Source organism: Neopsephotus bourkii, unplaced genomic scaffold (assembly GCF_033783945.1).
Source record: "Neopsephotus bourkii isolate Nb327-2 ecotype Australia unplaced genomic scaffold, CSIRO-AGI_Nbou_v1 NB_1016, whole genome shotgun sequence".
NCBI lineage: Eukaryota > Metazoa > Chordata > Aves > Psittaciformes > Psittacidae > Neopsephotus > Neopsephotus bourkii.
The window spans coordinates 4,192,338-4,216,768 of NW_026901505.1; the positions used below are offsets into that span (position 1 = coordinate 4,192,338).

At 45.6% G+C, this 24,431-nt stretch overlaps 1 protein-coding gene across 2 annotated transcripts in view; it reads left to right on the forward strand.

The window, feature by feature from the left end:
• Positions 1-24,401, forward strand: part of NEURL1B (neuralized E3 ubiquitin protein ligase 1B) — a 126,817-nt gene extending 102,416 nt beyond the window's left edge. The window contains exon 2 of one of the 2 annotated variants that reach the window (XM_061360312.1): positions 22,056-24,401. In XM_061360312.1, coding sequence (XP_061216296.1) covers positions 22,056-22,735 — 680 coding nt within the window. In that variant the 3' untranslated portion in view covers positions 22,736-24,401. The remainder of the gene's footprint in view (positions 1-22,055) is intronic. The other variant, XM_061360311.1, reaches the window with a different exon arrangement.
• The last annotated feature ends 30 nt before the right edge of the window (positions 24,402-24,431 follow it).

The window sequence follows — 24,431 nt, forward strand, 5'->3', positions numbered from 1 at the left end:
ACTGCCCATTGTTTGAGGTGATTTGCAGGCAGGTGGTTAAGCAAGAGTGAATTCTTTATTATTGAGGCATGCCATTTTTGTGTCTCCTACAGGTGATAAACTAGGTGTGCAGCATTGCAGGTGATGGGTGGAACTTGTCCGGACCTGCAGAGTGGGCTGGGAGGCCGCGTGGATGTTGGTGATGGATGGGTTGCATACCAACATCAGGCTTTGTGGCTGCTCTTATCTGTGGTGCTCTCTTGAGTTATCTCAGTGGTGAGCAAGGCAGCAAACAGCACACATCCACACCCCAACGCCATGGATGGTGCTAATTTCTCCATGCTAATTGCTTGCCTTGGCAGACACTTCAAACAGGGCACAGAAAAGGGCTAGTAGCCAGATAGGGGCATGAAGCATCCCATGAAGATGCAGGACTTGAAGACTGGCAGGCTGGGAGAGGTGAAAATTCTCCTGACCTGGTGAGGTCCTTACATGGAGCTGCAGGGTGCAAGAAAAGGCTTGGAACAGCATCTAGGATAGCTGGGGAGGCAGCAAGTGTCCTTGTGGTGCACCACAGCAGGGTGAGCAATGGACAGCTGCTGCCACAGACGGGCAGGAGGCACTCACTGGCCAAAGCGTGAGTAAAGGACTTTCCAGTTGGGGTCCAGTTGTTGATCCTGGCCCAAATAGGGCCACTGGTATTTAACAAAGGAGCCACATTCCCTTTTAAGAATCTGCCTGGGATCTGATTGCAGTGCTTCTCCTACAGCCTTCCTCACAACTGCGAGGAATACGAAGTATGAGTGGCATTTGTGTCTGGTAAACGCAAGGGAGAATGGGGCTTGTTCTGGCAGAAGTGACTTCAATTTCTTATTTTGAAGAAATTATTTTGTATTCTTAAGAAAGATGCTTTTAATAACTAACCCTTTGTCAGCAACTCAGAAATCCCAAGTTTAGACCTTCACCAGGCTGATGATCCCATCTGCTAGTCTTTTGCAAAACACTGATGATTGTAGGGTCCCAGTTACAGTAGAGCAGCAGGAATTTATGGCTTGTGAATAAAAGATGATGTTTCTGTCTGTCCTTTTTAAAATACTGATGTCAGTTATCATAATATGCACACTTCTTTTGTAAGAAATGAGTATTAAAGACCACGTAGTGGGATAAAATCTCTCTGCCTTTTCTAGGGGCTAAAATCTCATCTTCAAGGAGCATTTTTGATTAGATTCATTCTCTGTCCCTCCTCCCCCTTCAGCTACTAGTGATACACTGTAGGAGGAGTTCTCGGTATTGTGAGTAGGGAATTAGTTCAGTAAATTGTTTGGTTTGGTTCCAGTCTGACTTCAGTTAAACTACAAAATAACACTTCAGGTTGTTCTGGTTTGAGTGAAAAAGGTATCTGTTCAGACCAGTTTTTGGTTTGGGTTTGGTTTACCTCCGATCAACACTGATTACAGGTGTTAATTCTGCCTCAATAACAGCCTTATATTGCCTGTTTTTCTGCCTTTTCTAGGCTGGGAGTTGAGGTTTGTAGCGCCTGCCATTGATTTTGCTTCTGACTCTGTGTGTGACCTTTTGAGCAAGTGGCTTTATCGTATTCTTGCTTTGCATGTAAGGGAGGTAGGAAACAATGTTTGGCTTACATGGGTATATGAGAGTTAATTAATTAACATGCAGGCATAAAGCATCTCCAGGAGGAAGGTCATAGAGGTGCAAAAATAGATTAATTCATTGCTTCTTTTGTAGCTTTCTGCTTTTCTACTCTTCAAAAGGAAACCTTGTGAAGCTGCTCAGCCTTCACTGTGATTTAGAGCTGGAACAGGTTGATCGTATACCGAGAACTATCTTTAACCAGCCTCGCACAGCACATACCCAAATCTGTGCTGCAGCCAACTGGCATGATTAATTCAGCGTTACCATTGGCATCTTGGCTGTTGAGACTGGAGAAACAACTGTACTTGAATTCAGGAAGGCATCACCTATCAAGACAGTGCTAAGTGGAGCTGTGTGTCATTGCCCCCTGAGACATACACAGCACATTGCCAAGTGTGTCATTAAAGCAAGAGCTTTTTGTTGCTCTCTACTGTTATGCTGGATAGTGCTGGGCATGTGCTCTCTCTTCTATTTTATTTACGCTGTAGAGGGGAATTGCTTTACTAAGAGGTAGGATATCTGGCAAACATCACTTTTTCCCTTTTATTTCACTAGATAATTGCCGCAGGTTAGAAGGATTTGTGTGTCACCATCTGAGTCTACTGTAGATGCTTAAAATCACACCCCTAAGTCTGTGTGTGTAGGCAAAACCCTTAGAGAGCCCTCACCGCAGGCAAAGGAAATTGCTGCTTCCGGGAACATTATAATATGACAACCTATGGAGGTGCTTAAGTGTGTTTAAGGTGTTTAACTTTACGCAGTCAAGTTTGAATGTATGGGCATTAGTGTTTACTTGACATGAAAAGGATGAATCACCTTGAAGCTTATGGCGTGCTAGTAGGGATCCTCCTTGCATATCACATTCAGTGGCTTTTTAATTAGGAATGCAGATAAGCACCTTGGTCCTTGTTAGCTCCAGTGGATTTAGCATATGAGCTCGTTGAGTTTTGGATTTGCACTTTTGGACAGTCAGTGTCCTGCCTGCACAGTTTGCCTTGAAAGGAAACGTTTTCTTTCTCATCAGCATCCCACTGTTTGCAGAGCCTATCTGTGCGGGTTGGTAGCTAAAATAAGAGCAGGCTTTCCTAAGGTGGAGTGTGTGTGTCACTGTGATGGATGTGGTGGGTTCAGGAGAGAAGCAGGGAAGCAAATCTGCTGCACCAGGCAGGGGTAGAGCTAGTGAGAACCTAGGAGTAGGGGTGTGCTTGCTGGGGTGGCTTCATGAGCTGCAGATGTGATCAGGCCAGGTGTGATCCCCTGAAACATGTGTCAGAGGCCGTCTGAGTTTCCTTATGGGGAAGGTGTGTGCAATCTCCTCCATCTCTTCTCTTTGTATTTGCATCTCTCTTATCTCCTTTGTCTCCTTTCTTGTGCCTGGAGTAGTTTGGCATCCAGCGCCTGCTGCTGCTTCGTGCCATGGCATCCACACCACATAGCTGACTCAGGACGTACACATTCCCTACTCCTAATGAGCGTGCTTGGCCACACTCTTATTACGTCTTCCTGACATCAAAGCCAGGAATGGCCAGCAAACCATTCTCCAGAATTTACCCAGAGGACATATGTGTGCTCACTTACCAACAAGCACAAAAAGAGGTTGTAGCCCAAAGGAACCTGGCTCCATGTCACATCTTGGGGGGGCTTTTCTGTCTGCGGCAGCTGGAGGAAGTTTTGCTATAGGAACGTTTCCACACTTTGTTCTGTCTTCTCATTTGGGCAGCTTCTCCACCCTTGCTCTTGGTGTCAGTAATCTTCTATGTCCTGGATGGGACTGACCCTGTGTCAATGGTCCGTATGTCTATCTGATGGCGCCAGTGCCCTTTGATTGCAAGGTCTTACCACTTCTCTGAAAACCTCCCCATCCCACCTCTTTGCATGCTGCAAATACAGCAGGACTGGCCAAAGGCATCAGCTGAGGCAGTCTCTTCCTGATGGTCCCTTAGATAAGATGTGTGCCCATGGGAGGGTATGGTTGGTGGGAAGGAGATGCTTTTTAGTCTGGGTTGTTCCATATCTTGATGATGGCTGTATTTTTTCCCCCCCTTCTATATGTTAAAAAGCATGACTCATTGGCACCGAGATGTCTGGTTGAAAGATTTATCTCAGCATACCTGTGCCAGCTTTTCCCTTCAGACCTGGATGCCCTGTTGTTGCAGTTACTTAGTGCTGGAACATTGAATTCTGGCGTCTGAGCAGTTGAAGCAGGGCTGTGGGGAGGAGTGAGGCAGGGGAAAGTGATTTCTTGCTTGTTAATTTGTTTTTCCATGTGTCCAGGGAGATACCTTCCTCTGCTCTGTGTAAGCAGGGCTTGCTTTCTATCCAGGAGGTTTTTCTCTCTCAGTTCTTTGACACCTTTGGCAGTGGAGCAGCTCAGAGATCTCCTGCTGAGAGGATCAGACTATGTCCCCTTCCCTGCTCCAGCAAAACCATGTCTTTTTTGACTTTCTACACCAACAGGACTGGTGTAAAGAAACCAAATCAGAAGATAAGAAATTACTTTTTGTTTGCTGCTGGAATTACACAGAAAAATTCTTTAAAGAAAAAAATAATTAACTGCATTTCAAAGCATTTCAGTGCAGCAGGGAAATCACATTTTGGATGTTTTTTTTTAAGAGCTACTGATGCTTTGAAGGGAGGAAAATGGATGGAGTTGTGTTTGTAGAGTTGTGGTGAGATAGTTGCATATAACAGGTTTTGTTTTCTCAGTTTTCTTGTTTCACTGTGGCTATTTACATAATAATGAGGCTTTTGTACTTTAGGAATTGTATTTTAACCATTCATTTTTCTGTGACTCCAGGTTTCTTGTGATTGTGCTCCTGATGGCATAACGTCTTACGGCTCTGTGGGAGAAATAAATAGGTGACATAAAAGCAAAGTTCTGCTTTTCATTGCCTTTGTAGCAACACAGGGAAGACAGTCAAGAGTAAATTTCCTTGAGTGAAAAGTTTTCCATCAGGTCCTGAATGCCAGGGAAAAAAGTTGTTTGATTTTTGCCCTCCTCTATAACTCAGATGTTAAGTCTGCCAAGCCCTGCCTTGACAAGCCAAAGATGTAAGATAGAATATCCCATTTGGCAGCAGAAATGAAATAATTTACTTCAGGTTTATCTTCTCTTTCCTCAGTGATAACTAGCACTGTGGCAACAGCTTTTCTCAGCCCGTTATCTGTTTTGGTCTCACTGGGACACTGGCTTCTCAGCTTAGCATGTTCTGTAATTTATGGAGTGGAGTTCAAAAGTTATCTCCTTGGTGTGATGCTAAGGTTGAAAGCATAATTTCTAATGAGGGGAAATTGCTATTTCTTGGGGTCTTGAACTTGGCATGGTTAGACATGGTTAGATAGAGCTTTTGTTTTGCTAACAGAAGACACTTCGTGCTTGAGGTCTATCTGCTCTAGTGTCCTGATGGAGCTCGATAACAGCTAAGAGGCTGCAGTGAGCTACAGTTTTTTTGGGGAGGAGACAAGACCAGGGCCTCTGAGCATGTGCTTGTGCTCTCCAGAAGGCAGCTGGACAGGTTAGCACTGGTGCAAAGCCTTGGTGGAGTACAGTAAATTGGAATATCTGTATCACAGGAGGTCTTAAGTTTGTTATTCATCAGCTAGGAATGGCATTAGTAGATTTGGTCCCTCAGAGGGTAAAGGTGGGCTAGATAATCCCTGCAGGCTCCTGCCAAAGAGGTGTGCCCCAAGAAACACCTCTTTAAGGTGCTGTTCTTCGGTGGCCCTTTCATCAGGACACCATCAAAACCTGTTGATTACTTTGTCCTGCAAAGTGAGAGGGTTTCTATGAATGAAATCATTTACTAACTGGTGTTGCTTCACTCTTAATGATAAAGAGTATTGGTTTGTACACTGTGTGGTGGCCATTGTGCTGGTTTATAAAAGAGAGATAACTTTCATATGATGGCTCATGGTGACAAACTACACAATGGAAAGAGTGTTTAAGTAGCTCAACTTTTATCTGACGATCAGCATTGGATTTGCTCTGGTGCACTATGCCCCTTATGGCTCTATGGCTGGCTGGTGAGCACAGTCCTGTGCAGGACTGGCTGGGGATGAGCATGTGGGGACACAAGATCTGCACGAGAGCCTTGTTGGCAGAGAGGGTTGGCAAATATAATTGAACACTGAGACCATGTGTGCAGGGAGGGAAAGCTTGATGCCAGCAGAGCTTCCCTATGCTTGCATGGAAAAAGGCTTGCAGATATTTCAGTATGACAGGCATTTTGGTTGATCTCTCCTGGAAAGGAGATGTCCTCTGAAGAGTATGAGGCAGATCTTCTCACTGGCATCTGATTTGTGAGTCTTAAAAAGCAATTACTGGGTGATTTGCCAGCAGGAGAACAGCACTGCTTGTGCTGCTGATGTGATCAAAGGGAGAGGGTGAGAAGGACAGATGCTTCCCAAGTCAGAATTTCAAGGAAATCCGTCTCGGTTAAAGTTTATAAAAACTGATCTTAGCCAACAGACCCTATAGTGTGTCTTTAAATACCACAGCCTTGAACAGCAATCTGTATGGAGTTGTGCCTGGGGATTCCTGTTATTTGGGGATATTATGAGGGCTAGGAAAAGACAAGGCAAGATACAATCACAGACACTCACAGAAAAAGACCAAATGCTGTTACGTGTCCAAAACCCAATCTTTTGAGTCTGAGTTTTGTTTCCAAAAATGCCTGAGTGGCTCAGGGCAGACTCTGTCTGATTGCAGTTTGTTTTGCCCATCAGCTGCATCAATTCTGATGTGCCTCGTATGACCAGCTTGGCAGCCACCACTCAATGTAGGAAAGCTCTCACTTTGCCTTGTGGGTTCGGAGATCTGGCAACAAGTGCTTTTATGTAAGACCTTTTGTATATGTGGAGTTGTGCAGGAAAAGAGGGTTTTTTTCTGAAATAAAAATGCTTTCTTCCAAATTACCTTATTCTACTGCTGACGTTATCTGCTTTGAAAAGGCATGTGAGCATGCCAAATACCAGTGTCTGCACATAGATACTGGCAGTAATGAATCTGCTGTCCGTTTGCACCCTGCCTTCTTCCAAAACAGCTTTCATGTCTAGACAAAGGATGCAGCTCACCTGCAAGGCTCAGCTATCCCTTCTGTTTGTTTTGCTATTGCATAGTAATTAAGATATTAATTTATTTTAAAGCGTTCCAAAAGCTGCCTCTGCAACCCCAGTGTTTATGTAAGAGAGAGAAATTTATAATGTATTGAATTTGTGTGTGTTCTGCTGGGATTATTCATTGGAGGAACATACTAAGTGATTTTTTTGTATCCTAGTAACCAAATGTGCTTGCTTTTCCATGAATAATCTTTATAGTTTAACTTGACCAGCCAAATCTAGAAGGTAAAACTCAAGCGAATTAAATTTATCAAGGCAAATAATTACAAGGCACAGATAGCTCTTTGCAGGTGAGGGAGAACAAATTTTTTTCTCCCTCATTTCACTAGATAATAATCAGATTGACAGATGCTGTCTGCAGAGTCTGATTGTACTGAGCAGAACAATAGCGGAAGTTTGAGTCGTTAGGAACTCAACTTCAAAACTTGATTTGTTTAATATTCATAGTTAATGAGTTGGTTGAAACAGCCCTTTCCTCCCTCAAACAAACAATGCAGTGTTTTCCAGTGCTTCCTAATTACAGTGCAGATTATTTCCCTTCTGGGGGTGCAAAGGTGGGGAGTTAGGGGTTGGAGTCCCCCATAGGTTGGAGTTCCCAGCTCTGCTGCTGGCTCATCTGGCTCATCTGCCTCAAGAGGACATTGAGGATTAGTTACTAAAATGCCCTTTCTCGCTGGAATGCCATCCCTGTGTAGAAGAGCCAGAGTTTATCACTTAATTAGAAGTGCTTGCATTTTTCTCCTTTAAAATTTATTTTGGTTAAAAATTAGCCCCTTTTTGAGGGTTCATTTTTTTTTTTAATGTCTCTTCCCCTTAGAAATATTAAAATCTAGCTTTAGAAGCAAAACAAAAATAAAAGCTTTGCTTCCCAGCTCCCTGAACATGTTTACTGCTTCTCCCACCCTCTTCAAGCATTCGGCTGACCATCTCGAAGCAGAGGGCAGAGGTACATTCCTCCCAGAGAGGTCAAAACCGCTTCCCATTTTAAAACAAACTATTTTCAAACCATCTTTTTTGTATGCATTCCTATTTAGCAAATGTTTATACACCCATGCAAAAAACCTGCCCTCCTGTAAATAGTGAAATCTGTGGGCATGCCGGTGGAATCAATCACCAAACCACGCCAAGCAGCTCTTAACTAGCTGCTCAGATTTTCCTTTGAGATTAGATTAACAGTACAGCCTCATGAGACAGTTCCAAAAAGACGGAGAAGCTTTCCTTGTGTGCTTTTGGATCTTGACCATATTTGCCCCCTCCCTAATTTGTTCCCTGCCTCTTGAACACAGCCCTGCATGAGTAGTCCTTGTTGCCTAAAGTCAATGGACTAAAGGGAATGGGCAGAAATGTTAGGTAGGTCAGTGCTGAGGACGCTTTCTGTGCTTATATTCCTGTATTTCCCCTTTCTGTACCTATATGCCTGTACTGAGTCAGGGCATCCCTTTGGAGTGGTTGCTGTTGTGCATCTCCAGATGTCATTCATCACCACATTATCGCCTCAGGTCTCTGCCCTACCAAGTCAATGCTCTTCCAAAATTCTCCCTGTCTTTTTCGTAATCCTTTTTTTCCCCAGGGCTAACAGCGGTGCTGGGAGCACTGGTTGTGACTTGACTCTCTCTGTGGCAATGAAGAAGTAGCTGAAGGGAGTGATAGCTCACCAGTGTTGCCTTGGAGGGTTCTGGGGTTTGGGACCTGAAATGTTTTTTGCCAGGAAGGTGACCATTTTCCCAAGGAGGTGTTTGGGAAGGCATGGTTGATGGCAGAAGTCGTGCTTGGGGTGTAGACACAGTACAGCTTGGGATCCGTGCTGGGAAGCAGCCCCCAGCCTGTGGTAGAGGTGAATGATTGGGGCAGACATGCCAGGTGGGCTGCATCCTTCTGGTGGCCCCATGCAACCCTGGGTGCACACACTGCACCAGGGCTTTGCTTGATGTGGACATGTAGGTCCAACAAGGAGAAGGAAGAAACCTCCCCATCCAAAGCGTTGTGGCTCTGCCCTGCTGTCACAGGATGGGGAACTGTAGAAAAAGATCAGATAGATCAAATCTGGCAGTTACTGCTATGAGAAATGAGGCATCACTGCAAGGCAGGTGGGAAAGACTGGAGCAGAGGGCAAGGCCTTCAGGCACAGGGCTATGGCTTGTGCAATACTCAAGGAATACTGTTCCTGTGCCAGGGGAAGCTCCCGGTGCTGCCTGTCTGGCTTGGAGAGGTTCATGTCTTGTCTGGGTCTGGTCTGGAGAGCACCTGCTAGTATTGCCCAACCAGCAGGTCCTCCTTATTAAGCACCACCTCAAGCTAATAAGATGCTGTTTTGCAGCATCGTGTGCTCTCCATGCAAGGGAAACCATGCAGAGGGCTTCTATATGCCATTAATACATGACCATATGGCACTGCTTGTGTGCAAGCAAGGGCTCCTGGAGGTTTAGTAACATCATGAAACATTTATGCTATTAATCCTGCTTGACCAGGGTGGCCTAGAAAAACCTGAAGGTGCAGAGGAGGACATGCAGCTGTCTCACAGAGCTCTGTGTGTATAGGATGCTGAGCTGGAAAGCATCCCTGAATTTGCTGTGCCCTGCCCTGGGGCTGTTGGTACACAAAAGGTTTGCTGGTCCCGTGTCCTATGGCTCTGGCTGAAAAAACCCACAGTGGTGCTAATGAAGGGGCTTTCCTACTGGGAATGAGTGGTTTTGAGCATATCTTCTCATGTACAAAAGCATAGAAAAGGGAAGGGGTAAGGAGAGCTACATTGGGGTGGGTGTTCAGGGTATGGTGTACATCTCAGGGTTGTGCTGAGGACAGGCTATGCTGCTTCCCAACCCTTTTCCCTCCTAGTATCTGCCATGAGCAGCTGTTGCAAGCAGCAGGCTGGTTTCACCAGCAAAGGGTGATGAGTTTGTCTTTGGTGGATGCTCTGGTTTGCCTGTCCATCAAGAAGAGCTCAGGCATCTACCAAAGTACATGCACACCTTGCTGTGACACACGCAGCATGGGAGTACTGGAAGTTCTCCATGCACCCGATCTGATGGAGCTGTGCCAGGGTGGCCATTGGCCATTGCCATTCAGATGATTTTCAGTGTTATTTTTAGACAGTTTGAGTGCATTTGGTTTCAGCTGAAGCCAGTTCCTTGATGTGCTGGCAGACAAGGGGCTGGATGGATGGGAGCGTGTCTGTGGGGGTGGGAACGTGTCTTTCTGTGGGATGTAGGGAGGTTTTGGGGAAGCCAGTCCTCTGCAATCAGCAGATCACTGCAATGAATGAGTTGCTTAGGAGAGGGCTTTTCCTGCTCAGATATGGTATTTCAAGAGGCACTCTATGAGTAGTGGCACCTATAGCGCCCAGTGTCTAGTGGATTTGGGACCAAGGGAAAGCCTCTTTGTGTGTCCGTTTCAATGACTTCAGGCTTTCTGTACATTTGGCATCCGTTTTCCAGCATGTTTCTAGCTCTGAAGTTCCCTAGGAGATGCTGTGAGTGGCACATGCAGCATGGGAGACATGGTGCCATCTACTTCGAAGAAGTAGATGTTTCTGAAATGCTGAGCTGAAAGCACAGTGCTGCTGCCTGTGTTTTACTCTGGCCCGAATCACCAGAGGCTCGAAGCTGTCAACATGTAATTGTGTATTTTTTGTCTGGTAATAAAGTTTCGTTCTACCAAAAAGAAAGAACCAAAGAAAAGAAAAAACCACCCCAAGAGAAACAAATCCTTTCTCTCCACAGTTTTTCATATGTGATTTATAGGTGTGTTTTTCCAAGTAAATCCAAACAAGGCTAGTGAGTGACTCTGAATTAAAATTTGATTCAGTTACGTGAAACAAGAGCCATCTGGGTGGACATGGGAGGTTTTGGAAAGCTGTTTATATTGTTACATGTGGGATTTCTGAAACTCCCAGTTCCGTAGTTACCAAGGAGTGTGCTGTTTGACCATACAGTCGGGGTTTATAGGTGTAAATAATCTATGAAGAATGAAAAACAAATATATAACATAGCTATGAAAATAAAACATCTTGAAGCTCTACAGTAAACTGTTCAAAAGATACAGACCAAGTGTGCTCTGCTGAGTGATGGTCCAAGCTTCACCTTAAAAAGCTCACATGGTGAAAACCAGCTCTTTATATTGCTTGGACCTCTCCTGGCAGAGAGCCTTCCATGGGTGATTGCTGTTGAGGCTGCAGTGCTGTTTGTTTGCTGTGTAATTCCCACATTGTCCCCATCTTTTGGGAGCAATTCCTTCCTCTAGGGGAGGGAGCAAGAAAGGCTTTGGCCTTTTTCTGGCTGAAAAAAGCAGGCATTTGTCTTCAACAATGCAAGGAATTGTCTCTCATCTCCAGATTTCTACAGTTCACCTGCCTTTATCATCTGTTGGCTATGGTACCGTAAAGGGAGAAAAATGCTGCTGTTGACATAGATGTGCCGGGATCAAATCCCACTAGTGTTAAGAAGATTGACACAGAGGCTTAAAAATAAACCTCTCTTGCTCAAATCCTTTTTGTGTTGAAGTAATTGAAGACGTTTGAGATTAAGAAAGGGGCTGAGGTCACTGTGCGTCCAGTAATGGTATGATTGTGTTTTCTTTTGTTTGGACAGTTTAATGTCTCAAAGTGGCTCTTGTTTCCTCTTATTAATTCCTGTGAATATCATGGAAAAGCATCTCACAGCTCAGCCATGCAGCAGCCAAGTGTTGCACAACCACCTGCCTCAGACTGGCTTCATAGCTTAGCAGAGAGCTATGCATTTAACAAAAATTCAACCAAGGAGAAAAGGATGTGTCTTTTTTTAGTGGAATGTTTTCCTCTGTTTCTGGACCAGCAAAGAGCTCTTCTCTTCCTTTTATTTACCTTTTTTCTTTTCTTTTCTTTTAAAGATTTTTGGGTTTATTTCTGAAGAAGTTCTATATTTAGAAGAAGCTTATTTGTCTGAACATTAGTTAAAACAGCCAACAAAATGTGTGATGTTATTGTGCAGGTTGGACTGTATGTGAGTTGAGTGAAGTCACCAGCCCTTCAGGTCACTTGCAAAGAGAGTTTGGCTAGTATGTAATACAATTAAAATCTCCCTACTGGGAGTGTTGGCCTTAGGCACCAGCCTACCCAGCACATGCTGGCCTTGGCCCCTGTAACCTGTTAGAGTTACCACCACCACAAATCCCTCTGTGCTTTGTGATGCATTCAGAGAAGATAGCCTGGTGGAGGGGCAGAGCTGTGCTCCATTCCCGTGATTTAATTATAACCAGTTATTCCCATCTCTTTGCCCTGTTTTGGATTCTTTACATGTTGTTTCAGAAAAGCTTAATGGAATTGCAGCCTTTGTATATATAAAATATAGGATGATTGAAGACCTGGCCACTTCTTTATTTAACTTCCCCAGCCATGCGTTCCTCCCAAAACATTTTCCCCTCTTGCTGCCAGATCACTGTTTAAAATGTGTGTAAATACAAAAGGAACCATGGACAATGTTTAAAAATGCTGCACCATGTTGGGAGCAGGGCTTGCTAGAAAGAACACCTTCTGAAAGTCCTTTTTTCCCCTTTTGCTATGGTTCTGTGGCTCCCTGACAGATCAAAAGCCCTGTATGGGTGCCACCATTAAGTCTAATGTCTCTCTGGTTATCCATCCCTGTTTAGACTGAAATAGCTCCACCGTTGTTTCTTTTAAACTGAATCCTTTCCTGTCCTTTGAGTACAGAGAAGTTGTAATTAGGGGGAGAAAAAGAAAGAGACCCTTAGAACCACTATGAAGAGGGGAGATAAAGACTAAAGAGGCTTCTGTAGCAAATCCGAGGCAAAGCAAAATAGCAGGTTTGTTCCTTTTATCATAAGGTTTTCTTGGAAAAAGCTGAAGGCAGAAATGAATGGCCAGGCCCTCCTTTCTGCGCCTGTAGCATTGCTGTGAGTGCTGATCTCACCCTTCATCTGCAGCTTTTCTTCCTCTCTAGTTCTGGACAATCCCTGTGCTTATGGGTAAGTTTCCTTGTGTTTTTACTGAGTGTGGAAAACAGGTTCAGCTCTTCTCGGCTGGAGCATCACACCCCATACCGAGTCACCAGCAATACAGCTCAGTGTAGGGTGGTACAGTACAGCATGCATGCAAACCTGGGGAGCTTGCTGACAACACATCTTATGTACTGGCCTTTCTCCAGACATCCCTTTTGGAGGTGGGAAGAGCATAAGTCTAAATTGTATACAGTCCAAATTCAGAGGGATGAAGATAACGTAAACACCGGCTTTTAGGGTGTTTTCACAGAGAACAATGCATCAAAAGTGAAGCTCAATTGCTACTATTACTCTTCACATCTTTTCTCTCCCTGTTTCACAAGCTGCCCTCCTGGTGCAGTGCTGTGACACTGCTGGTCTGTAGGGAATGGGTGGGTTTCCTGCATTAGGGAGACAACAAAATTCTTTCCCTCTTTTTGTTCCTGTCTGTGCTGGAAGCGACACATTGACTGGCTGTTGGGGAGGATGTGCCAAACTCCAGCTCTTTCCATGAGCCCTGTATTGAAAGCAGGGGATGGAATAAAATTGCTGCTCTGAGGATATTAAAAGGGAATGTGTTTCATTCTCCAATTTCATTAAAAGCTATTAACATTGGAATGACATGGTCACTATTTATAAATCCCCAGTGCAGATGACTTGGTACAGCTGGTCAGAAGAAAAGAGGTTCAATGGAAACAGGGAGTCTATTTGCATTAATGGTGGTTACGTGCTCCTCCGGCAGTGAGAGGAGAGGGTGAGGGCATGGACCATTTCAATGTCAGTGATTACGCCACTCACATATTCTTGTGACTCTTCAACAAATCGCAGTCATGATTGGAAAAGGAAAACACCTGTTCAGAGCCATGCTTTTCAACATAAAACATTGCTCTGAAAAACAGTTCTGAGCTGTTTATACTGTCTGTAGGGGAAAACTTGCCTTGGAAGTGAGGAAATAATGAATGGGGAGGAACCTTTTTAATAGGTGAAAAATACTTTAATGAGGACCTTTTCTGTGCAGTGATTGATCTGATGGGTCTCCTGCAGACACAACAACAGGGCTCCTCCCTGCCTCAAAGTGAGAGGCACATGTGGTGGCTTCAGGACTCAAGGGATGAGCAGCACTCACTGATATAAAAGGTGTTTTGGGTCTCTTAGGTTGCTCTTAGGCTGTCTCTGGCATCTTTGCTGAGCAGTGAATGCTGCTGGCCTGGAGCAGGGAGGATGGGATCTCTGAGACAGACCCCAGTGGCACAACATCCCTTGAATTAAGACTATCTCTCTGTCTTGATGCCATGAAAATCCATATTTGAGCCATGTGTAGAGCACTAAAGCCACTGAGAACTGGAGCAGTCATTAAAGGAGAAGATGCCCTGAACTCTAACTGTTCCGTGGTTCTATGTACTGTGGGACTGTCCTTGAGTCAGGCTGGGAAAAGGGGAGTGCATGAGGAAAATGGCGCTTGACACATCAGCAAAGCGCTTTTGAAATGGGAGCCTTGGATGTTGGCCTTAGCACTGTAAATCCATGGAAACTGGAATCCATGTAGTAAATCAAAGCAGAACCCAACTGCCCCAGAGAACATGAGGGTTTTCATTCACATCTCTACTCCTCTCTTTCCATCTTTGAGTCTCCTTCTAAGTTCATTCCCCCAGACCAGTCTTTCCAGCCTGAAGTATTTTAGTGATCTCTGCTTTATGGTGCACTTTATTGTCTGTTTCTAGAAAACAGTCAAAATAATAAATCACAAAAATACATATTCTAATCTCTGGCTGAGGAGCTGAACATTTAGATTTGGAAAATACTTAGTTTTCCAACATTGCAGTCTTCAGAAACCATTTGTGGAGTTGCTTAAGCAGATGTCAACTTCTCTTTGCTTTTGATCCCCTCCCAAGCCTGTGCTATGGACTCTGACTTTAGGATTAGAAGATGAAGTGAGCTGAGCAGCCTCTGCTCTCCCCAGGTTAAACTTCACTTTCTAAAGAAGGTAACAACTTTGTAAAAACATAATACGTCAAGTCAGAGTCACAGGTTTGCTCTTCTGGTGTATGAAATCATATTTGTTGCATATGCAGCGTATTAGTGAGAATATGGTCCAAAATTCACAGTAAGAGCTATAGTAAGAGCGGCTGACTGATTATTTTTGACAAGTTGTTTTTATCTTAAGCCAGTAGCCAAAAGTTTCATCTAGTTTTGCATCCCATATTTTATGACTTTTAAAGCCCTGACATCTTTCAAAGCTCTTTGGCTGGTGACCATGGCCCTCTGACTGACATGAGCCAGTGGACTTGGGTGTCGAGGCCCTATAACAGATTACAATCAGCCATGCCATTTCCAAGGCTCCTCATCTATCATATAGCTGCTTTCATCGCTTGCACCAAAAGACTTAAGCAAGGATTATGGCATGAACCCTGCGTTTTCTCCAGTCCTCTCCCTCTCACTCTGTCTCTCATTAACCAAGTCTATGAATTTGTTACTAGAGTTGCAGACTCATTGACCCAGATTTGCTAATAATACGGGGGAGAGGAGATTTTTTTCCGTGCTTAATCGCTGGCTTCTGTGTATTCTTAGTGCTATTTATATGCAGGAGAACTAAAAGCCTGTAATGAAGATGGGGCCAACTTTGCAGCAAAATTCATGCATGCGCTCAGCGAGAGGCACAACAGGAGAGAGACGGGGGAAGAGAGAGATGGAAGTGAACGTAGGTGGACTCACCGATACTTGCAGACCCAGCAAGAGATTTCTTAATAGCAGACCCTGCTTCTACAGCCTGATCCACAAGACCAGGTTGGTTTAGCTCAGGGCTCCCCACTTTGCTCTGACAATGCCACGCCATCAGAGTCATGCACTGGCTTGCTTTGTGATGTTTGATTTCCCTTACCACCAAAAAGCGAAGTCAAGCAGGTCTGGAAGTGGGTTTGGGAGAGTCTTCCTACCGCATCTGGGAGAGCGCTGGCTCTCCCCAGTCTTTGGGGTTCTGTGATCACTTCTGGGTCATGGAAGATTTGCTGTCAGCACTTTTCATTCTCGGAGCAGGCCTTCTGTCATGGTTTATTTTCTGCTTCAAGCCAGCTGGTGGATCTTGGAGACAGTCATTGGTGTTTCAGCTGCACTTGCTGGTTTTTGGCTCTGATGCTGGTGTCATGATGTGACGTGTGGTTAACCAGGAGAGCTAAGGCTTGGTGTTGGCTTTCCTGTCAAGGCAACCGTTCTTTTAAATGATGTGGTTGAACTTTGCTTTCTTATGAGCTCCTCACTGCAAGCAAAGGGCTTAATTTGAAAGGAGCAGTGATGCAAGAGCTCGTTTCCCTAGGACATGGTAGGAGACAGGGGATGGAGCAGCCTGGAAAATACTCCAAGGTCCTGCTGGAATTGCCTGTGTTTGCTAGTTTGAGAAAAAGGATCAAAACAAAAGAACTTGGCCTAATGCTGTTGGCGAATACCTCTGTTTTTATGGAGGAATGCCTAGAAGACATTGTCTCATTAGTCTCTGCCTAGAAAAAGAAATAGATTATAGCTTTTTGGTTTTTAAATCCCACTCAAAATGTTTTGTCTCAAGCAATAGCCACTGAAGAAAGGGGGTTTTCTCGTTTGAAAATCCTTGTGGAGACAGGCACAACTTGATTTTGCGAGCTTGAAGTCAGTCCCTGTTCTCTGCCAGGGATTTTTCTGGACTGTTTTGCAATGAAAAATGTTGTATGTTCGTTAGATTTTTGCAGTGAGAGTTACCTCAGTGCCACAATGCACCTTCTTTGAATGAAAAACAACTTCTGCCTTTCCTCCTCCCTCCTTCCCAAATTAGTCTCTTAAAAATGTCACATTTCCTGCAATTCACAACAAGCTCTTCTGTCTCCCCTTAATGCCTCAATTTCTGCATCAGTATTGCAAGTGAACCATGTGAGGGTTTTCAACTCCCTGGATATTTGTCTCAGGTTAAAGGACTGGGCAGGGCTCTGGACTGGTCATGCAAACCACAGGGATCTAAATGGGGGATATTTATTAATTGTCAAGTTGAGTTTCCCAGTGCAGGAACCAGCAGGATGTTCAGAAATGAGGCCAATTCTTTTGTAGCAGCCTTGTAGTGGATTAGGTAGCCTGACTTCATAAATTCACACTGGTGAGCGTGGAATAGGCGACACCAGTGCTTCCCACGGAGGTCCCCAACACATTTGCTGTATTAAAAAAAAGGATGTCTAGGCTGAGCACTAAATTTATATGTGAACAGATTTTTATCTCTTGTTCTCAGAAGATAAGATCGCGGTGCAGCAGAATCCTGTTTTGTGTTGCTGTTAGCGTTTGTTATCTGCAGTAACAGCCTAGGCTGCTTCTTCCAGCCTCCAGCGAGGCTCCAGCCCTGTGCACATGTGCAGCTGCATCGTCTCCAGCAGTAAAGATGCAGAGGGTTGAGCACAGTGAGGACCATGCTTTTACTGGACCACTGTGATTGACTTTTGTTCCATGAGGGCTGTTTCTACAAGCTTGCGATCATGCAGTAAACTTGACCTTGTTGTCCCTACCTGTTGGAATTTTCCTGTTTCAAAGCAGAAGCCACCTGCCCCCTCTCTCCAGATGCCTTTTTTAATGTTCAACAGCGTTGTTGCAGCAGTAGCCACCTGACTGTCTACTGTAATAGGAAAAAGTTCTAATGTTACAGATAAAGCAGCCATATAGATAAGGCACAGGCGTGTTTGATGGATTCCCTTTCTCCTGTGCAGCGGGTGTTAAGAGATAGGTTTCAGGCTTCACACCACTCCCTTTGGGCCTTTTCTCTGAACAGCACAGGGAAACTGTGCTCCAGTTGCCTGCTGATGAGCTCTATCTCCTGTGAGCTCTTCACCCATGGGGTAGTGGTCCCCTTGACATCCTTGCAGTATGCATCCCTCTTTGGCACCTGGGTGCCTCATAATTTGCTTGCCTTGTGATCCTGTGCATCTTCTGTCACGGATTTACCTGCAGAGGTTCCTCAGGAAAGGTCTGTGGGACCCAGGCAATGTCTTTTGATGCAGACCATAGATTTATCGGTGGTAAGTCAGGAAGGCAGTGCTCTCCTCCTCCATCAGGCTGCCCTTGCTGTAGCTCTCTGGTGTAGCTCTGGTCTCCTTGAACATTATGCTCTTCTCTCTTGTTTTAGGGCTGTCTGTGATATTATTCCTGCCTGGCTTCTCAGGGCAAGTGAAGATGGGATCAATCTGGCTTAAGGTCAACTCCCCAGCTAAGCAGTCTCTTCAGGAGAACAGCAGCCGTGAAGAGGGCTCTTGTGCTGAATATTGCCTGCTGCTGTCAGTGGGATTTCAGTGCCACAGCAAACCTGATGCTGTGAACAAATGGGTGAAAAAGAGGTTTCTTTTTAGAATTGGAACAGTGATATAATAATAAATATGTGGGGTTTGTGCAGGGTCTGCTTGCTGTATGTTTCTGAAATGCAAAGTGCATGTTTGTTAAAATACCTCTCCAAAGGTCAGCATAACCTAAGAAATAAATGTGCTGGCCTTTTGGAAAGCAGGTGAAGTTTCAGATGTGCGACAGGTACTTGCAGCTGAGAACATGGACCACCATAACCCAAATCTGTTTCAGCACTTCCCATGTGACACCATAAGGACGTGAATGGAAATGCTGCCTCACCAAAAGGATTTCTTTTGCAGGTTTCAGTGAGGAGCCCTACACCATCCTTAATCCTTCAGCTCAGCTTTTTCTTCCATTTTCTTGGCTTATTTCATATTTGCTGGAGCTCTGCTCATACGTTTGAGGGGCTTGTGCTGCAAGCATCATGTTTGCAGTTGGTGAGAATAGGGATGTAAAATGGAAAATTCTGGAATGAAAAGAAGCAAAATGCTGGATGGGACCTGTGGGCATGACAAACCCAATGGGTTTGTGTCCTGCTTGATGATGTAGCCAGCCTGCTGGCATGCTTACAGCCATCAGGGTTTGAAGTATTGGAGAACCTTATATTTTCTAATCCTTTTAGCTTCCTGCGAGGTGGAGGAATACTATTACTCTCTCTGAGGCAGGGAAGTGAGGCATAAAGAGAAGAAATTACTTGCTTAAAGCTTTGTAGGAATCTCATAGCTGAAAAGAAGAGTTGGCGTAGCTTTTAGCTGCCTGTCACGGCATCAGGCACCCTTGGGTAAGGTGATGTTTCTGCCACGATCTTGCCTGTCATTATCGCATGGATGGTCTTTTGGGCAGGAATATAGACAGGAGGTGTTGGGAGAAGTGGCAGAGGAACTGAAATGTGATCCAAACTATGGAAGCCGATCTGCAAATTAGGGCAATTCAAAGGCACAAACATCCTGTTGAGCTTGCTGAGTCCCCGCCAGAACATAATGAGTAAAGCACGCGCCCAAGCTCAGCTTCAGGCGTGTTTCAGTGGGAAAGCTCTGCCTCTGCTGCCTTGGGTTATGTCAGGTTTTATTCCTGGTGGCAACCGGCAGGTGTTCATGTGAGGGGGAATGGCATTATAAATAAATTATCCATTCATTTCCTTCTGGGGATTTTCCTATTGTTTCACCACAATATGCTTTCCTGTTTTCAAAAAAACTCCAAAACAAAACAAAGCCAAACCCTGGCCCCAAGTTCCTCTCTGGCAGGATGGACCCAAAGCTGTGTTTGAAGTGGGTGTCTGTGTCATTGCTCTTCTGGCAGTTGTGCTGCTGGCACTGTCACTCGCACCTCGGTCCCCTGTTCTTTCAGTGTGGGAAGTACCTGCCTGGGAGCTGTGATGGAGGCAATCACATCCTGCCGTGCTCTGTCTTTACACAGGTCTTTTCTCCAGCAGATCAATGTGGGAGGAAGGCTGATGCTGCCCAGAGAGTGGAAAGCAGGGGCTTCTTGCGATAGCAGAGAGGAGAACAAAAGTCCTCTTCCCTTCTTCCTCCTCCTGACCAACACAATGAGGCCAGGGAACTCACTTTCACAGGGAAGTTGTTTTACCCATTTTAGAAGAATAATGCAGCTCAGTGGATGGCTTCTCTACATAGTGAGGCTGTTGCCCAGCAGCACCCATCGGTAGCTTTGCTTAAGCCACGTCCCAGCTGGACAGCACAAAGGCTCAGTGAATCCAGATGTAAAACAGGGAGTTGGTGTGGGGAAGCGTGGCCAGGAGAGGATTCACCACTCACCTCTCAGGGTCACTCACCACTGCTACCTGCTGCCTGGGTTCATGCCCTCATGCCTCTCTCTGCTAAGGAAACCCCAAAGCCTGTTTCCTCTGCAGCAGCATCATTTGTTGGGAACGTTTCCAGGCAGACACATGGAGCAGCACCCACATGAGCTGCGGGTGGGTCTGTGCTGAGAGCAGCCATGTTCTGCATTTTAGCTCTTCAGAAGGCAAGAAATGAGATTTCTCCTGTGAATACCCAAGATAGGCACTCACATCTCATGTAGGCATGGCCAAGGCTGACCCCACAGACCCAGGAAACCCTCTCCTGCACTGGGAGAGCATGGGGGGAAGCCTGGCCAGCAACACTGCTGTGAGTGGAGGTGCTATGCTGGGCAGGGGGACTGCCCTGAGAGGATTTAACAGCCAAGGGGATCTTCTCTGCTCTCTTGTCTCCCCCAGGACTCTGCCTTCACGGCATGGAACTAGCAAACACCCCACTGGTGTAAGAACAAAGATGTATTTATTTACATCACTGTACAACAGGGTTAACCATTACCTTGTGCTACGCAATGATTGTCACGTGCAGTGTGAATGAAGAGATACAAAAGACCTTTTATTTAGCCACTGTGTTTGCCTGTCACAATTTAGTGTTGCCTTTTTTATCTTGATGTAAACAGGAGCTTTTTCTGCCTTTGTAGCTCTGACTCCTGTTGCAGATGCTTGATTTCAAGGGCTAAGCCTGTGTTCAGATCTTGCTTGCAACCCCTCTTGCATTCACGAAGGCAGCGGTTGCTCAGAGCTTCTAGTAGTTCAGACATGAATGCAAGTCCAGTGTCTTGCTGCCCTAGCTGGTATTTGCTTGCAATAAAAGGTGTGACAACTGCAGCTCTCCTTCCAGCTTTCCAGCTGAGCTCCTGGCATCTTCTGGTGTTTCTTCCCAAAAGAGAAAAGCATCAGAAAATCCTTCCCTTGTCACGATGCAAAGCCAGGGATTACACAGAGGAGGAAGCAGTTTGAAGCAAGGGCCAGGCAGACAGCTTCTAAAGCTTCAAATGTGGCAAAGCATTTCAGAATAAGTGTGTGCAGGTTTATATTTAACAGGATGACTTTGAGCACCCAGAGTGCCTTCCATTTTTGCTTTCAGAATCTGCAAAGAGGAGGAGTGGTAGAGGTGGGGAATGAGGAAATCAAAGTGCCTGTGATACTGTGGTGGTGGTCATGGGAGCCCTGGTCATTGAGCAAGACCCTGTGTGTCCAGGGTATGCAGAAGAGATTGCCTCCTCCTCAGGGGACTTATAGCTATAGCTTAAGATTAAAAGTTGAGCTTTTTTCATTTGTGCTTCACGCGTGTGTGAGCTTCACTTTAGGCCTCAAATCTGCTGCTCTTGAAATTGGTCTCAAAATTGTTATTGACTTTAAATGCTGCAAGATCTCACCCATAAATTCTTCTCCCATCTGCAAAATGGGGATGGCAGGATTTCTGTGCCATCTGTGGTGCTGTGAAGCTGAAAACAATCATCATTTATAAAGTGCTTTGAGCTCAAATGGGAGGTTCTGTGTAAAGGCAAGGTTTTGCAGGAGGAAGTGTTCCTTAATGTGCCAGTTGCATCTGATAGCTGAATCAGGGGCTGGGTTGGACGTTTTGGAAGAACAGTCTGGTGATGCAGAGGTAGTGTTCCAGCTGCTAAATGTCTTGGTTTATTTTTGTTCTTCAAAAGCTCCTGTTCATCATTACAAAATTAAGGGAGAGAGAATCCAGTGGCTGAATGTCCCACAAAAATCAGTATCCTACATCCATGCTCATTTTGAGCACCTCTGATCTTAACGGCCTCGAGTCTCAGTGTGTCTCTGGCCACCAGCTGGTGATTTAGCAGCACATGCCTTGCAAATAGGAAACTCGGAGCCACAGTCACAAGTGTTAAGCCTTTCTGAGTGCAATAGGATGCATCTGATGGGAACAAAAGGATGTTAATTTATACCCAGCTTTGCAGGGCATAGAAGGGAAGCTGCCTAACCTTTGCCTCCAGAGCTACATTTGCCTTATATTTGCATAAAGCTGAGGGCCCAGTTGCTGCAACAAAGAGCAGATTGTGGCCAAGCACAACAAGTTAAGATTAAATACTGATGTTCCCAGCGGGTAATGCAAAGCATGCGTGGCAAGCAGCAGTTGCCCAGGCTGAGCTAACATATGGCTCGGGTCAAACACTTCTAACGGAGCCGCTGGTTTCTCCTTTTGCAGACACAAGCCACCCGACCCGCTCTGTCTCCAGCCGCCCCTACTACAGCTTGCCCAACAGCAGCCATGAGAGACGCTCGGTCCTCGCTATCACGGAGCCGCCGCGTTTCCATTCCCAAGCCAAAGGCAAGAACGTGCGTCTGGATGCGCACTCCCGCAAGGCCACGCGGAGGAACAGTTTCTGCAACGGAGTCACCTTCACCAACCGGCCCATACACCTCTATGAGAAAGTCAGGCTGAAGCTGGTGGCTGTGCACCACGGCTGGAGCGGAGCCCTGCGCTTTGGCTTCACCATTCATGACCCATCGCAGATGAGCTCTGACGAGATACCAAAGTACGCCTGTCCAGACCTAGTGACCCGACCTGGATACTGGGCCAAAGCTTTGCCGGAGAGGTTTGCTGTGAGAGACAATATCTTGGCCTTCTGGGTTGACCGTCATGGGAGAGTCTTCTACAGTATTAATGATGAGGAGCCAATATTGTTTCACTGTGGTATTAAAGTTTCCGGCCCCCTCTGGGCACTCATAGATGTCTATGGAATTACCCATGAAGTGCAAATACTAGGTAAGTGTGTGTTTTGGCCCGTGGGTTGCTCTTCTGTTGGTTTTGTACCTCAAATTAACCATTTTTCTTTTGCCAGCAGTGGGGATCCAGAAAGTAATATATTTCAGAGATGTCAGTGATGGAAATCCCTAAGGCTGTGAGTCGTAGCAGTCACGTGAAGGGATAAATGGAAATCTTTACATGTAACTTTATCCAGCTTTTTCTGAGCTAAATATGGTGCTATGGCATGGAAAAACATGGTGCTGCTTTACAGCAAGGTCCCAGGGATTGAGGAGACAAAGGTGACCAGTTCTGGCTTCCCCTGTTCTTTCCCAGCTACCAGGTACTGTTAGTCTACTGGAAAATTACCACCCATTCCCCAAGAGCTTTGTGGTGCTTTTCCCCAGCCCCTTTCTCAGCCCTTGGCCTTGGTCCCTGCCTGGGCTGGCAGTTTAACAAGCTGTGTTTGCAGGTGAAACCCAACTTACCCTTCCCTTACACATGGGCATCTCTCTATGTCTGCAAAGCACTGACTGCAGCACAGGATACAGCCCACCAGCTGAAGTGTGATGAGAAAATGTAGTGTGAGCTCCTGTGTGCTTTGGGATCCTTGCCACCATGGGCCATATTTGCTCTCACCCCTAAGCAGATTGCTGCATTCAGGTGGTGCCTAGCTGATTTACAAGCACCATCCCTGGGGAAGGCTGCAGGAGGTGATGAATTTGTTCCCATCAGCAAACCGAGCCAATTGCCGTGGAATGACTTTCCTTTCATGACTTTTACAGCACTGAAGTTTCAAATGAATTCAGTGTCAGATGGAGTGTTTTGAACTGGTCTAAACCACAGGGAATCCTTTTAAAATACAAGAGTGCTGCCATTTCCCAGAGGCTCCAAGGAGCTGATTTAGTTTTAACAGCCAAACTACGCTGCACCTGCTCGAGGGGATGGTGCCTCCATCCTCACACGCAGCAGACACCAGCCATAAGCTGTGAAACGGTTAGTCCAGTGGGCAGGCAGCTTCATCACATATTCTTCTGAATGGTGCCAATTATTTTGTGGGCGAGAAGGCTACACATAAACAATACTTTGCCCTGCCTGCTCTGCCTCAAATGTGTAATTAAACCTTACCAGCAGCTTATCCTGTAATTGCACTTGTGACACACTCCAGTCTCTGGTGCTCATCACAGAGGTGAAGGAGCATTTGCTGTGTTGGCCAGTGCAGCTGCTTCTGGCCAATAGAGAGTGGTCCTTCTTCCTCATTTCATTGTAGTTAGAGAAATAAAATGCAGCTTGCTTCTGCCCCCTCTCCCACCAGTCCTCCCTGCCACATCACTTATGCAGAGGGAAGGACTCAGTCTGAGGGCACCAGTACTCTGATTTGTGATGTGTTTCTTCAATCAAAGTGCCCAGCCCCACAAACTGCTGCAGGAATCAGGGCGATGCTCAGCTGTGGTACCAGGAGACCCAGCCTCCTTGCTACAGATGTGATGGTGTTATAGCAGACATGTTTCTTTCACTGTCTCTTCCTCATAAAATTTTGCAAGTCGAGAAAGCCATGAAATGCACAGGTCACAAAATGCATCTTTCAGCAGCACGAAGCTTGGGCATGTTTTACTCCTCTGTGGAGCATTTCTTGACAGATATCTTGTACTTGCTGGGAGCATCTGGTCCAGCCATCAACTGACACCAGGGCCTGTCCTGAATGGGCTTCTGAGCAAAGGCAGGCCCTACTTTGAAACTGATGGATGGATCTGGGTGGTTTTCCTGCTGGTGATTTTCTCCTCCAAGGAGCAGGCAGTGTTAGTGCTGGGAGTAATGGTACCAGTTACAGTAAAA